The sequence below is a fragment of the Achroia grisella genome, unplaced genomic scaffold (genome assembly GCF_030625045.1).
Source record: "Achroia grisella isolate CSIRO2021 unplaced genomic scaffold, CSIRO_AGI_Agris_v1 utg918, whole genome shotgun sequence".
In the NCBI taxonomy this organism is placed as follows: domain Eukaryota; kingdom Metazoa; phylum Arthropoda; class Insecta; order Lepidoptera; family Pyralidae; genus Achroia; species Achroia grisella.
This window is the reverse complement of record NW_026713067.1, coordinates 1,654,559-1,670,709: the sequence shown is the minus strand read 5'-3', so window position 1 is coordinate 1,670,709 and position 16,151 is coordinate 1,654,559. Positions and strand designations below refer to the sequence as shown.

The window sequence follows — 16,151 nt, the reverse complement described above, 5'->3', positions numbered from 1 at the left end:
GTGTTACGCCATTTTTAGGATACTTACTAGTCAATGTCTGTACTCAATTTGTCGTTTTTTACAGCCCTACTGAGCGAATTACTTTAAAAAAACCTTTAAGAAAATCGTTCAGATAAATAGTTTTAGCTAACTTCTTACTAGATGGAGTGGCGACGGCTCTGGAAATCATCACAGTTAAGATGAGTTGAATGCATACCCAATATATTATACGTACCTATATAATATATACTTTATAAGAGTAAACAATTAATAGCAAATCTCATTCCAAAAACCTCAGTACTTGTTGCATAAAAAATTCAGATAAAATATAAAAATTGGAAATACCGTATGTGCTACGTGTACAAACAATTCAATATTACATAGTGGATACTTAATAAATTAAACAACGCCAATTAGTAATGTCTTGAATTACTTTTAGCCAAAAATATTAATAATAGACAATTTCCAAGACTTCCATTGTAAATAATTTCAGCACAAAATTTACCTACGCTAAGTCAGGTTGAATAAGTGAATAAAGTCATATACTATTGTAAATAAATAAAAGGAATGATAAATATCTAGAAAAGCACGCACTGCCGAAAAGTAAAAGGCGCGAACGATTTTCCATCTGTAAAACTCGTGCGCTGCGGAAAGTGTCTCATTTCCGGCCATCCGCTGCCTCGACCAACCGAAAATTGGCGCCTAAAAATCCTACAGCCAATCACTCAAATGGCCGCCATTTTCAGCCAATGAATATCGAGCCCGCGCTCTCGCCACCGCGTCATTGTCATAACTTGAAAATTAGTACGACAGTGCAGTGAACCCCGTCGGTAAATTCTCGATTTTCCACGGATTTCATTATAATCTTGTAGGTAAGTGTTAAAAAAAGTATTTGTAAGATATTTATTTAAAAAAGTACGAATTTTATACACCGCGCCATATTGTTTCTCTCAGCGTAATTAAATTATTTTGCTATTTACTAACACATACTGTAACAGTAAAGTAATATTTGGAACATAAAACTTAGTGAATAAACTTTTAAATTTATTTAAAAATATTCTACACTTTTAATAGCATTTGAAATTATGTTACTAATATAAAATATCTGTACTAAATTACGAAAGTATTCAACGCATAATCGAATCGACTAATTTTCGTTTCGGCAAAATGGCGGCGTCGTTCTTGCGCTATTAATACATTTGCTGTCTCTTTCACATGCGCTCGCATATCGTATTTAAGACTGAGATAGATATATGTTTGACATTGAGATGCGAATAATGCAGCACACGTAACTAGACACGTCTTCGTAAACAAAGCTATAATGTTGCCACTCCTAATTTAATTTTTTCCTTGATTTCGAATCATTGTTTTAAATTGCGCGTTACAATATCAAATGTTTTCTTTTGTACAAACAATTTGTTCTATTAAAGGTTACGTAAATGAAATTCATTATAGTTTCGTACGGCGTTACTTAACATGTTTTTATACAATGTTTTTTATTACTGAAAAATATTGGTCTTCATAATTTTTATTTTAGGTTGTTTAACTATAGATAAATAAATTAATTTAATTTAACCTTTCAGTTCAAAATTAAATTAAATTAAAACTATTTATTTTTCCTCATAAAGAAGACACAGAGATACATTAATGTTCATGAGTAGTTTATTTCATTTAAAAATATAAATATTCGTATTAATGAGTTTGTGTTTTTTAAATATTAAATTTAAGTATCTAAGATTTTTTTTTATTATAAAGTGTTACTAAGATTGTATACAATATACTTATGTAAATATATTGTTAATTTTGATCGTATTTTCTTGGCTTTTTGTTACATATATAGATATATGTCTATTGTTTCTATTTATATTTCTGAAATCCATGAAGCGGAGGTGAGGTGCTTGTTTGAGGAAAAATACCGAGATAATTAAGATACAACTAGTACGACAGCGATATATAATAGTACAAAAGGGATGTCAAACAAATATGAATATAAAATTGGATTAATACAAATATGTACGTACAACTAAATTAGGTGTAGCCCACGCAGTTAATATTTTTTAAACGCTTATTGTATTATTATCCCCATTAATTTTGCCATCATTATCTTCTGTAATATATATTTTAATTAATAATTACAGGGCTATATATATATATATATATATATATATATAAACATATAATATAAATAATAATAATGTAACTGTATTCAGTATTATTATGTGGGTCAGGATTTGAACGTAAGAGTTTATATTATTAGTTGATAGGTAAAATTGTTACACATAACCACTAAGCCAACCAACTGATATCATATAGTTGTGAATTTAGTATTCCTATGACATAATTGTATTTATATTTGTATAGATTGTTTGCCATTTTTATTTATTTATTTTGATTACAATCTACTAACTAAACATATATATATATAGATATTATATAGATCTTGTAAATAAAAAATACTACAGCGAGCGAATTTCAAAAGTTAGCAAAAAAAACTTAATATTTTGAGCTTGTTGGCGCTAGGTGGCGCTGAAAATTAAGTTCTACTGAATTATCCTAAATCAATATACAGTTTTCATTTGAAATTTTCAGAAATTACGTATATTAATATCCTGTTGATTTTATATAAATTACGTTATTTAATAAACAATCTTTGAATATCTTTTAGAAATCAGTAATATAAAAAAGAGAACAAAATTTAATCAGATATTAAATTTATTTAAAAAAAATCTATTCTTTTATTTTTGTCTTCCAATATTTGTGCAATATTTTATTGTATAAATTAGTCTAAAAGCAATACTGGATTTTTTAAGCGTTTTTACGTAATTTGTATATTGAAATGAAATTGTCAAATTAAATAATAAAAAATATTATACAATACATATTTTAGTTTTTATAGTATGACATCAAAACGGGGAAAATAAAATATGCGAAAACACTCAGTCTAAATTAGTCAAAAAATAAATTATCGCATTAAATTTAACTTCTTGAACTTAAATAATAAAAAACATTAATAACTATTTCAGGTTTGATTTTGTAACAACAAAACGGGGAATATAAAAAATAAGCGAAAACACTGTAATATTTTCATGTAATGGATGCCAGCGCCGACGCACTGCGGCTAATGCCACCTATCGTCGAGAAGTGGAACCACAGACACAGTACATTTGTACGCGTAGATCGTGACTCCCGTGACCGGTGACGCTTTGTTCGCTTGTCGAACCGAGTTCCGACCAATCCAACCATCAAATCGATTTGATCGACTTGCAGTCCACCATTCATAGTCGCGACTCGCACGCACACTCGATTCACGACCAACCACGCGCAACGCTGCGAGTCCGCGACGGACTCGACTCGATTCAACGACGGACTCGAGCCTCGATTCAGTCTGCGATTACATGTACTAGAGTGTGCACGCGTTGCGTTTACTCCGCGTCTCACCGCGTCATTCACGACTTGTTTACACATACAAATCTAATAACAATTCGTATTCTTATTGGTGCGTGATGGACACAACAGTTAGTTAGTTATCTGCTTTATAATTCACAACGTGCTCTCATCAGTAACTGAATTTTGACCTTGTTTGCGCTAGGTGAAGAGAGCGTCGCGGATGCTATCTGTGAAGTGCGTCAGTGCTGCAGTGCGCTTGGACTTTGAAGACATGTCAACGTTAAGTGTTAGGGCACCCGGCCTACAGACGACCACCGTGCTGGACACAAGGTCGCTGCGTGTCCGCGGAGTGACCACGCTCGACAGTGTTAGAAGGAACCTGTTTGGTTCCATCGATAAGGAGGAAAATAGAAGATTCGTTGAAAGAGAACTGGCGAGACAGTTGGAAATAGACAATCAGAAATGGGAATACGACTTCGCTAATGATAAACCTTTGCCTGGCGCTCAAAGAATCACATGGCAGCTGGTTCCCGCGTCTACAATCCCTGCGGTTCTAAGAAGTGCACCGATCACAATATCCACTGCTGTACCAAGTTCGACTCCTCAAGAGACAAAAGTAGTCTCTAGTCCCGAGAGCAGTAAAACACAGAAGAGAATAACAGGTCAGTGCCCTTATGACATTTTTATAAAATTGTGTTTCAAAGTGTTCCAAATTTAAACAATACTATAGGCAGTATAAAGTAAATTAATCTATCCAACGTCACCGTACTATGAAAACCTAGTAAGTAACATCTAACAAATGTATCTGTATTTTTTATTTAATATTCATTTCTGTGATGTGAATGAATATACACTATAAAACAATAGATTATAATTAAATGATGGTTATATCTACTGTAAATTTTGGTTTCACGTAGTACATATTGTATTATTTTCTAGTTACAGTTACGACAAAATATGAATAAGTTTATTTTAAAATTAATATTTTTTATATGGTTAGTATGATTGCACAAACTCACATAACTCGTATCATAATTTTATAATATTATTGTACCTACCAAATGAGAAGGTTTACGGCATGTGGTCTAGGTACACCACAAAAGAAAACTTGCGTAATAAAATTTATTATAATAAGAATCTTACCAAAAATATTCTTCTGATAGTCAATTGGGAAATTTTGACTTTTTTAATTCAATTAAATCATGAAAGGGTAGATACATGGTTATTAATTAGGATATAGGACCCATTCTTTTTTTTTTGTCCGTAGGGAAACGAATGGGCTAAAGACATTCACCATACTGCCTACTAAGCTATTTATAAAACATATAATACCATAATATAAGTGATGCAAGCTGTATACAAAAAAAAAACACTAAGTCGTAGATTAACACTAATATTTTATAGTCTGTGATTGATCGAGTTAGCTTGCCCTACCTTTTAGTGTCTTGTAATTATGAATCATTGGTAATTAGGTATATAGGTATTATGTAGCCACTTAAAAGTCCACAGATAAGATTTTGGTTTCCTGTCATAATATGGGAATGTATCGTTCAGAAACTGCAGTATCTATTAATTATCTATATTATATCTATTGGGTGGGTCTTTATATTATTGTTAGACATATTGTAACTGTCTTTTTTGCCATTTCTACTTTTTATATTAGTCATGAAAATGTAGGTAATGTAAATAGGTAGGTACTTAGATTTCTCAGCAACAATCCTAACTTCCTAACTAAAGATAATAAATTTGAAATCGCTAAAACTGCTGAAACGGTTATGATGAATTGTGGTATGGAAATAAACTAAACCCTGAAGCCGGTTGTAGGCAAATCTTTCACTCTAAGAATCTTATAAGAAGTGGTATGAAGGAAAGTGTAATTTTTTTATGAAACCTTATTTTGTCCTATTTGCGTCAAACATTGTAGTATAATTGTTTATATAAATCATAATTAAAAATCGATATTAATACGACCGAAGTCGCGGGTAAAATATAGTTGTATTTATAAACAACGCTTGAGTTAGTAGGCATTATGGCAGATGTCTGTACAAAGTAACATGACATAATGAAGCGATAAAACAATAGGTATATAACTAACGTTAGGTTCTTTTGTTATCAAACATAAGCCTTGAAACAATTAGATATTATTATTAACATTATAATTTTCAGAAACATTATTTGTGGTAGATACACTAACAAGTACTAACACCCCATCCAAATGTGGACATCACATCAAGCAGTTAACATGCCTCTAACTACCCCAACTGAGACAAAAGTCGTGACATTCTGAATAATATTTTATTAATATTGATGCTAGACTAAAAAATGCTACGAGTAAATAATCACATTAGTTATTACGTTTTATATTACACAGTCCACTGAGCAAATAATCACTACGTTTTAACACGGATTTATATGTATTTGTTAATCATTTATGCATAACTTGAGTGGTAACGATTTTAAATCGCACAGCCAAATTATCGGCATAATTATTCAATATTTAAACAATGACAGAAATTGTAGTAGGTACTATATATATTTTTTTAATTTTGAGGCCTTTATTACAAGTAAATAATGATATCGTTTAAAAACTTTTCCAAAATACATTGATTTTTATTTAATAAGAGAGGTTAAGACAGTAAGCTTATACAGCCATGCCTTTGAACAAAGTAAAATCTATTCATACAGCCCTAAATATTTTTTGTTCACTAATCTGATACCTTTCTTATTCAATGTTATTTAGCCCCTGTACTAAAAGAAATCGCTTCATATATAAACACAAGGCCAATGTTAAAAATATTTTTTGTCCACCAAGGTGTCAATGAGTTCATAAAGGGTCCAAGACGGAAGCGTTCATTAAATAATTTACTGGCGTATAATTAAAAATTAAGATTTAATAAATCTTTTCTTAGTTCAATCCTAATGACTTTTTTTAATCTAAGGGGACGGAAATAATTGTATAACTGCTTATTAAATTGTTTTTCTGCGTTTAAATACAATAACTCTTCAGCTATTATTACTAAGTTGTTAATAGTCTTGCGTATTTAAGTTCGCGATTTAGAGGGTTCATTTTAGTTCGCTGTTCTTCTGCCAAGTATTTCTTGGATTTAGTTCGTTCGCTGCCTACTCATGTTGAAGCAGTCAGGCTGCCTTATCCTATTTTTTAGACCACTATTGAGGTCTCGATTTTTATGCCTTAAATGTTTTAAGTACTTGTTACTTTTTAAGATCGTAAATACGCGTTGTTAGTTTTCAGCCCACAAATATGTGGGCTAAAAACTATATATTCGTATATTTTAACAACATATATATTGGATTCTACAGACAGAAAAATAGATTAATTGTGTGAAATGATGATATGTACAAAAGGAGAGTATGCTCAGATATGACGTCCCTTGAGGTTCAATGGAAGAAAGTGACATACTGCGCCAACTCCAAATAATTGGATAAAGGCAAGGCATAGTTGATTATATAATATAGTATTTTTCGATGTAGTAACGAACGAAAGAGCGCTTTTGCGAACTAGTTCGTTCATGAACACAAGTCTAATTCCTAAGTTGTTTTGTTACAACGGAGAGCCGTGTAGGAGGGCGTATAGTTACGCTGTTATAAACAGCATGACCTAGATAATGTTTGTTTTGACATATTGCCTACTGAAGTGTACGTACAGACATCTCCCACTCTTGTCCCATTTTAGATTGCACATGTGAACACTCAAAGACATTAGTATCGTTGTAATAATAAGACTACTTACTACTTTATTTACTATATTGTAGTCTAAACAAACATGCAAATGAATAAACATTCAATTGTAATACACAGTAGAGTTCAATTTGCAATGAATATTAATTCGTATATAGAATTTACATGTGGTAAACAATGGATAGGACACAAACAATATAACCACAGCTTTTTTTTTTTAATTGACAAAGTACTCAACAATAGATTAAAACTATTCATGGACACTGTGGTATTAATGAGCAAGTAACTAATTTTAGTTGTAGATATTTCATGACATAGTTAGCAAATATACGATAACGTAACACGTGACGTCGTAAGTGTAAAATGACGCATAAGATGAGATGAACGCTCTAACGCGCATCCTGTGGTACTATTGGAAAAAATAATTAGAGGTATTTGAATTTATCAGGATCTGAGGCCACAGATTACGTTACGAAATTTTAACTATTAAAATGTAACTTTATGACCAGTTTAACACTAATTCACTGAAATACGAGAGACAGAATTGATGTAAATCAGCAAAATGAAAATAATATTTAAAATAACGTCGTGTATATGCAATACTAGTTTAGTCAGCGACTTTACCCGTGTAATCGGAATAAAGCACTAGCCATTGGTTACTAGCCAAAACGCACCCAAGTCAGTTAAGCTATTTCTGAGACTAGGCTGCACAAACTCACAGCCAAGCAAGTAAAAAATATAACAAACATTGTTAGGGTTCGATTAAATTAAAGTCAACCAAAAATAGTTTTTCTCATATATATCCTATTATATTTGAATTATCAAGTCCAATTACTATATTACGTTATACACAATACATATAATGTACAGTACAGATTTTACTTTAATAATTCGTTTAAGTAGGAAAAATTTATATTAATATAGAAAACATGACGTTCAAAAGCGGCTAAAATGCCGTCCATTAATATATTATTTAATTCGTTTAATAATAAAAAAAATTAATAATAATAAATTAGTTTAATGCTTTGCTAATAATATCTTGTTCTTGCAGTTTGTTTGCGGTGTAAGTTTACCCAACTATGCATTTTAAAGAGGGTATTATTTTTCAATAGGAAATCTTATAACCCTCATAAAAACGTTAGCCGCTATTTCAGCAGATGTACACATTTGGTGTATTTTCGAAAAGCTCTCAAACAATCAGGGGTCACAAATCTTTTTGTCTGTAACTGACCAACCGTAATATCGTAGTGGGGGGTAAGGAAACATTCGGGTCAACATCTTACCCTTATTTCTTACGTAATTACACCTTACTAGTGTCATTGAACTCTAGTGTTTAGAGTCGTAAGTGGACTAAGCCGTGGGGTTTCTTATTGTTGCATTAGAATTAGAAATAGTTGCAAATTTGAATGGGGTTCCTTCACCTCTGTAGAACAGAAGTCATACGCGGTCAACAATTTTTTTGTTACATTAATATTGCCGTTAGAAATCTGTTCTGCATTCGAAATGCGTGGTTCGTATTCAATCTATTACTACACAGAATTGTAGAAAGAATCATCGTTTGATTTTATTAGGTTTTATAGACAAATTAGCATTTCTTTTTTCAGATCTTTTCGTCCTTGCTCTTTTTTGTTATTAATTTCGCTACTAAATTACTTTTACTACACGTGATTCTACTTCCGAACAGATTTTATTACAGAGATGCATATCTGACTGACAAGTCTGACAAGCGCTGTACAAAAACTATAACATTGATTTTCTGTATTATTAATCTGATAGTGAATTTGTATATTTGCATACTCTATAGTATAAACCCATGTTATTTTAATTAATTATTTAATAAAAATGTAGTAATAATAATAGTATTCGTGATGAAGAAGGACTACTTTTAATCCATGTAATAAATAAGATAATAGATTTTTTGTACATTCATCCAATAATAGACAAACACAGACAACAAAAATAGATGTAACACTGTAGTGTCGTAAAGTAAAGCAATTGTTAACGTCAACGAGGGTATCAGCGAACGAAATCGTGATATAATAATGGTGAAAACTAGTTTGTGTATTTCATTGATATATCACCAAACACAAAGATTAATATAAATAATCCTGAATTAAGCGCCATCTAAACCCGCGGTATGCCCTAGTGTAATAAAATTTTTATTTGTAAATAATAATAAATATACTGCATTGTATCCGCAGTGATATGTCACCGTGGTGTCATAATGGCGCAGCCGGCGCGTGCGCCGCCACCCCTCTACTTTCACCCTCGCGGACACTGTCTCACTAACGGTCATATTGATTTTTTAACTGTCACTCCGCACCACATTGATTTGTGACTACTTTCACAGTTAGAAAAAGTTAAATGTACTTTTTTATTTAAGACACTAACTTTGTCCAGTGTCTTTGCTCGTGCGTTAATGTTGATTTTGTCAATTTGATTATGAAGTAGAATTCTTTGGAGTTTGATGCAAAAATAGTTAGGATTCTTTGTAATAAAATGTGCTTAAATCCTCCCTTCACTGTACACAATGAAATAAAATTATAATTAAAATCTGTTTGTAAATAATGAAATGCCAACATTTATGTATAAATTATTCACTTTTGCTTAAATTAATTTAAACAACTCTTTGCTTGTCTTGGTCATAAACACAACAAAAAAAGAATAACCCAATAGGGGCAACCCTTTGGAACTGATAACGTTGCATACATTCAGCAATTGATTTTTATTTATATTAGAGTGTAACTAGAAGTTTATAATCTGTTACATCGGCGTCAAAACCGTCAACCTGTTACCCCGCAATCACATGACAACATTATTTATGAACCGTTTTTGTACAAGCGTGACATGTCGCGAAAACGATGCGGGTGATTACGAAAAAAACGGTTGTCAACGCACGTGTTCCAAATTTGAAAATTTCAGCAGATAGGGGAATGTAACGGTTGCGCCGCATCTGCGTTACCCCCGCGAGTTTAGCACCCCCACTTGCGTTGCTGGAGTGTTAGCAACCCCTTGCAGCTAGGGAGCAATATTGCCCATGTTTCACCCCCGGGCTATATTCCACGTCCAATGACCGGGGGATGCTTATGTTTGCTGTCATCTGTTAACAAATGTCTGAAGGCAGGATATTAGTTTGCGTAAGTGAAACAATTCAAATTGAAGTAATTAGATTGCTTTCTAATTGTTAATTTTGTGACAACTCCGATACTTTTTATATATATAACAATCAGAAATATATGTAGTAATAACTGTATACTCGTATAATTAATTTGTTGCGTGACGAATATTCCTATTTTTGTTGAATTAAAGTTTATGGGTTTTTATTGAGCACAATTTGAGTACTGATCATTGAACTAATAAACACTTATATTATGAGTATATATTAAGAATTGATACTGTCTTTACGAGAACGAAATATAAATAAAAAAAATATTTTGTTTCCATACGACAAGACCTAATTATGGGAAGTAAAACTATTAAAAAAAATATTACTTAACATAGTTTGTACTACAAAACGAGTTAAATTCGACATAATGCACGTCCATCACGATCACTCGCCATCGTTGTAAAAAGTGTTGGCCGACAATCCTCATTATGCACTTGCTAATGCAGAAACGTAATTGCTGTATTCACCGGCACGAGACTAATGCCCTACGTTATAGTTCTCACGGCTACCACCTCACGTGTGCACCAGCCCTAAGGAAACTGGCCAGGACATGGTTCAGTGCCAGCAACGGTTACAACTTGAAATCATAAAAACTGCCCTTTCACACACAAAAACAACACTTTCACAGGGCTGAGCAACGAGTCACTTTAAATAATGCGCTTGAATCCACTGTCTAATCGTCTGATATTATATTTAATTATTTTTTTTTATTTGTAAATCATATTTGCAGCCAGGGATCAATATACAGTACAAGGTGCATCTGCAATTTATTGTAGAAAAATATTATTAGGAAAACAAAAATTGATTCAAAAAGTACAGTGTCCTCATAATATAAGAATTAAATTCTAAATTTAAAAATTGGCTAAACTTAATACAATCAATTTACTTTTTAAAATGAAAATTATCATAAATTAGCCCTGTATTGTGACATGCCAGTAGTATTGAATAATATTCTATAAGTTATTTTTGATCATTATTAATGTAATTAACACTTGTATAACAATTGCATAAAGAAATATTTCATTTCCAGTTTTGCTTATTTACAATTAGTAATGACATCTTGTTTAGTGGGCGATGCGGCTAAGGCAATTTGTTCACTGGTGAGGTAATGGAGTGATTGGTTTTAGGGTACAATGGGACTGACATGTACTTAGATGGTACAAAAGTCCCTAAATTTAAAAAGAAATTAAAAAATAAAAATCTTGTTTAGTACTTATTATTTATTATATCTCCTTACAATTTATTCTTATATTAGTATTTTTTACTAATTCACTAGTGACACAGTGCCTGGACTTTTCACGGGTATTTAAATTAATTTACTACCGTTAGCGCAGGCGGGTGCACCATTATCATCAATACCTATATATGTGTAAGGTTTTAAATTCTTATCAATCACTAACGGGTGATATCTAAATAAAGAAAGAAAATCTGTACATCTATACACATATAAATAAAATTGGAATGTCTGTTTGTAATATTGAAATAACCGTTTTGACTATATGTCTATGAGTAGAAATACGGTACATACACCAAAACAACATTTTTTACAATTTTTGTCTGTCTGTCTTGTTCGGGCTAATATGTGAAATGGCTGGACCGATTTTGATAGGACTTTTATTGGCAGGTAGCTGATGTAATAAGGAGTAACTTGGGCTACTTTTTATTTTAGAAAAATAAAGTTAAATTCCACGCGGACGAGTCGGGGGTACAGTTGGTATATAATGAATTAATTAATATATGTCATACGAAATCATCTCATGTAGGTATAAATATAAATGATGCGATCGTTCTAAATAACATTACCTTGTATATATAAAATTGTCATTACGTTATCTCGTTAATGGGTTGTTTGTTTGTAATGAGGACAACATTAACATGGCATTGAAACAAAACAACATATTTTAATAACACTAACTATATCTTGACTGTGATTGCATGATTACACATAACTAACAATATTCCACTACCATCCTTGTGTTTTGGGCTGTATATCTTTACATAGTATAAAACAGCATTTACGCAACTTTTTTAATGCACTTTTCACCAATAGATAGAGTGATTCAAGAGGAAGGTTTGTATCATACATGCGTGGTACAGTATAGAACAAACCGTGAAATTCAAAGATTTGTAATGCATCCGCGCGAAACCGGGACGGGTCGCTAGTATGCTGTATTTTAATCTAGGGCATGGTCTATACGCTATCCGTGTATCAAATTTCATTCACATCCGTCCAGCAATTTAAGCGTTTACAATGTAGGGTACACTGCATCTCCATTACGATACTCAAAATTGAACTCTACATCATCACTAATTATTATTAGACATATTTCACTTAATAATAATAACATAATAAAGTTTCAGGACAATTCAGCACCCTCTAGGACCACACTAAGTATAGCTTGTGTTATAGGCACTAGACAACTGATATAATTACATAGATGTTTTTATATATACGTAATATAGATAGAACATACCCAGACAGATGCAAACAATAATAATAATCCCAGGACAATTCACACAGCGCCATCTAGACCCAAATTAAGCTAGCTAAAGCTTGTGTTATGGGTACTAGATAACTGATACAAATATATAGCTATATTTTTTTGATATATTATAGATAGATACATATTATATATAGAAAACTCCCATATCGATACAAACAATCATACTTATGAATACAAATGTTAGTACCGTGCGGTGAATTGAATCCGCGACCATCTAATGTACGACGGTGTGCTAAACCGCTAGAACCCCGAGGCCTTCAAGAAATTAAAGTTAGAAATGTTCTAAAAGAAGTCGGCTTTTTTTTAAATTAATTAACAACCTTATTCATTCCCATAAACAATTTTATCGTAACCTAGATTTAGATTTATATCAAATGACGGGAACCGCAACTTTCTTGTATCAAATATGGCGTCCCTCCCCCATTCCTCAAAGCTCTATGGAAGCGGTGTCATAAAAACAGCTGACGGTTCCGGACGAGGGGTCCCATGGGTTTTTGTAAATACTCAGTTCGCCATAGACCGTAAAATATTAACTTTCTATTGTAAGAAAGCGACATTAAAATTTTACTTTCATTAATTTGTAGGATTACATTTAATATCATTCGAGTTAATTAGTATAGAGATAATATAGAGATAAGCTTGTCTGTCGTAACATATGTGTTCCACGTAAGGCTGTTATTACATTAACAAATAAATAGGACAATGCATGCGTTTTTGAAATATATTTAAATTGGTTAATACCTAAATTCAGTAAGCTCATAGAATTTTTTTGTTTTATTCAATCAAATGAAATCAAAAGTCATTTGTTCTTGTAGGACTTCATTTCATAATATGTAAAGATACACATACGCAGACTATATAATGTTTGTATTGTATAGAAAGAGAATCCGCGACCATTTGCTGACAAGGCAGCTAGTTAAACTACACCGGTCAAGTGTAACAGACCTCCGTGGCTCTTGTTTTATCTGGTCAGTTCCCATAGCCCGTTTACATTTATCTATAATTTCCCAATAGTGCACGATTCAATAGCGTCGGTAATTTCAGGGGAGATAATTGATACTATCAACAATATATCACCCTTGTTAAATGTTTCCCATGAGCCAACGGGAGGTACACGTGCGATCGATACTGTGGGAAACACGAGTTATGGTTTATTTAATTAATAAACTGCTATATAATATAAATTCCCTGTTTTGTCTCGCGAACGCAGATACACGCACAGTACTGTTATCGTTGTACGCCGACTTATTATGAAGGGTATAAAGTTCATAATATATTATCAAATACTATCAAAATTTACATATTTTATATTACCTATGTTCATGTGTGAATTAGATTTTAATTAATAAAACTATTATATTTGTCACTATTGCGGTACTCAAGTGTACTTGTAAAATTAAGTTCCAAATTGTATTTTCAATCACATTTTCGTTACTTTTTATTATATTATAATTAAACAAAGAAAAGTATAAACCAACGTCTGTGGACATATTTAACATCTAAATTTCTGCAGATAGGAAATACAAATAATAAATTAATCTAAGCCAAGAATGACGTTAATTTCGTCTTCTGTCACTTTGAAAAGAAATATATAACGGTGTTTATATTAAGTGACATAAGTATGTTCATTGAATAGTTGACAATATTGACTACCCCACCAACGATTTTAGTCGTGAAAATATGTTATTCGGATACAATTTTTTGGTTGCGTGACAAATTTAAACGTTGTATCAACGCATACCAGCTGAATAGTGGCTCTATTATCTACTCAATTATTAGTTATTGTATCGTTACATGCCTATTAACGACAGCTAATATTTAGCCAACAGTTATCAATTGGTACACGATACACAACGGAATTACCTCTCTCGTTACATAGAGTTCGTTGAAACAATACGAGGGGTGATATTTTTTATCGCACAAGCCCTTGTGCACCGGATCAATAAATAATTACCATATTGCAACTGTGTGAACGACCCCTTATCGTACTTATTGCCGTTTTTAATGGAATGGCAAACTAACTGATAACCAAACAAAAAGTGGTCATCATGTGATGCTTTTTCTGCGGAGTAAACTTTCATGCCTATGTGCTCTGTAAGGCAGAAATAGGTAAGTCAGAGGTAAATCCTCTTTATGTAAAGTCGCCACTTTCCATCATGTGGGCTGGCAATTCTAGTGACATAAAAAAATTACCTCCATCGCTACATAGAGTTCATTGAAACAATAAGAGGGGTGATATTTTTTATCGCACAGGCCCTTTGCACCGGATCAATAAATAATTACCATATTGCAATCGTGTGAACGCTCCCTTATCGTACTTATTGGTTTTTTATATTCACAACTATAGACAACGCCTTGCATACTAGTATTTTCATTTATTTATGTATTTGTTTCATTTAATACTAGCATTCAGCTCCAACTTTATACGAAGCAATTATAGTAAGCAGAGAGGCCAACTATACGAGGATCCTGTTACAAATATATGATATTTGACCTATATACGAGAATATTTTCATCCTCATACAAATTTTAACGAACAAAAATACTATTATTTACGAGGTTGGTGTGAGAAATTGAGTACAGATTTTTATTTCATTATACAGTTACATAGACTAATTGCAGCGACGACATACGTAGGTTGAAGGCAATAACTGGATGAAAATGTCTGAATATTGGGGTCCAGTGGCGTGCCTTGGCAGAGGCCTCTGTACAGCAGTAGATTGCAGAGCGCTGATAATGATGCTACAACACTAAGTGTTTTAAGATTGGCAACACTATATAGTAGCGAACACTATTTCTTAAAATTGGGATGTATAAAACATAGGTGTTACTCGTAGATTAAGCTTTCTATAGGTTCTAAGAATTTTTTAAATCGTTCAACAACAATTATCTGTCAGGAATAAATGTTTCTCCTTTTAGTATAGAAGTATATGTTGTTCTAACGACTTTTAATTAAATTACAACGGAAGGGATGTAGTGTATTTCCCGCCAGTGTAGTATTGAATTATTGTCGAATTAATAAATAATAACATTTCACACTCTTACGAACGTAAAGCACTATTCCAACAAAAGCACTCAATCAGATTTCATTCTTTTCAATTTGCCACCGGCCGTTCATTATTGTTTTAAATGGTACGCGTCAATTTCAATTTTCGAACGCGTCGGATTTATTTTTTTTCTGCTGTCGAACAGCTGTCTGGAGACTACAGAATAATGCGTTGCGATCAGACCTGGGTCTGAACTAAATCTTTTAGATAATAATAATAATAACCCAGGATTCATACAGCGCCATGTAGTTCCAATCTAAGCAGAGCTTGTGATATATACATTTATTTTGTAATTACATACATAAACACAGAAAATACTCAGACCAATACAAACTATGAGTTTGTATGAACCCTTATAATGTGTGGTTG

At 32.3% G+C, this 16,151-nt stretch overlaps 1 protein-coding gene across 1 annotated transcript in view; it reads left to right on the top strand.

Annotated features, from left to right (window-relative positions):
• The first annotated feature begins 778 nt into the window (after positions 1-778).
• Positions 779-16,151, top strand: part of LOC131853960 (cyclin-dependent kinase inhibitor 1-like) — a 48,440-nt gene continuing 33,067 nt past the window's right edge. Inside the window, exons 1-2 of the mRNA XM_059205057.1 lie at positions 779-851; positions 3,569-4,028. Coding sequence (XP_059061040.1) covers positions 3,587-4,028 — 442 coding nt within the window. The 5' untranslated portion in view covers positions 779-851; positions 3,569-3,586. The remainder of the gene's footprint in view (positions 852-3,568; positions 4,029-16,151) is intronic.